Below are 582 nucleotides of genomic sequence, written 5' to 3' on the forward strand. Positions count from 1 at the left end.
ACCTCCCCCCTTCTCCAAGAGGCTCACTTCCATCTCTGCGTAGAACCGTGGATTTACCACCATACGCACTGCCCTTGGCTTTGCCAAAGATCAAAGTTTGGGTGAATGAAATCACCTTCGGATGGCCCCAGGCCATGCCTTTCTCGCAGGTTCCGCTTCATATGATTCCAGAAGGTGCTGTGGTGCGGGAGGACCCGGAGATTCCGGCCTGCACAGCTGGGGATCACCGAGGGGCAGGGCAGCAGCCCCGCGCCCCGCGCCGGCAGCGCGCCTCCGCCAGGCCCACGGGCTAGCAGTCGGGAGTTTCAGTGGCTCCAGGGCCCCGTGGAGCCCAACAGGCTGGCCAGCCTTTGAAAGCGAGGCCCCAGCTCCTGAAGGTCATGGAAACCGTCCTCCTGGTCGGGGGTGGCCGAGCCCAGGGAGCTCAGGGAGCCGGCGGGGGACCCGGTCCCCTCGAAGGCAAAAGTCTGCAGGGCATCGAAGGGCGGCGCGCAGGGGTCGGCGTCGGCCTCCGCCAGCTTGTCCCGGATGAAGGCCCCGAGGACCGCGCCGTCGGGGCCCGCCTGCAGGGAGCAGCGGCCC

At 67.2% G+C, this 582-nt stretch overlaps 1 protein-coding gene across 1 annotated transcript in view; it reads right to left on the reverse strand.

The window, feature by feature from the left end:
• Positions 1–305: 305 nt before the first annotated feature.
• Positions 306–582, reverse strand: part of Cdh19 (cadherin 19, type 2) — a 71,290-nt gene continuing 71,013 nt past the window's right edge. The window contains exon 16 of the mRNA XM_013018901.1: positions 306–582. This exon is cut by the window's right edge and continues 18 nt beyond it. Within this exon, the coding sequence (XP_012874355.1) occupies positions 306–582 (277 nt within the window).

This window comes from Dipodomys ordii, unplaced genomic scaffold (genome assembly GCF_000151885.1).
Source record: "Dipodomys ordii isolate 6190 unplaced genomic scaffold, Dord_2.0 Scaffold43, whole genome shotgun sequence".
Lineage (NCBI taxonomy): Eukaryota > Metazoa > Chordata > Mammalia > Rodentia > Heteromyidae > Dipodomys > Dipodomys ordii.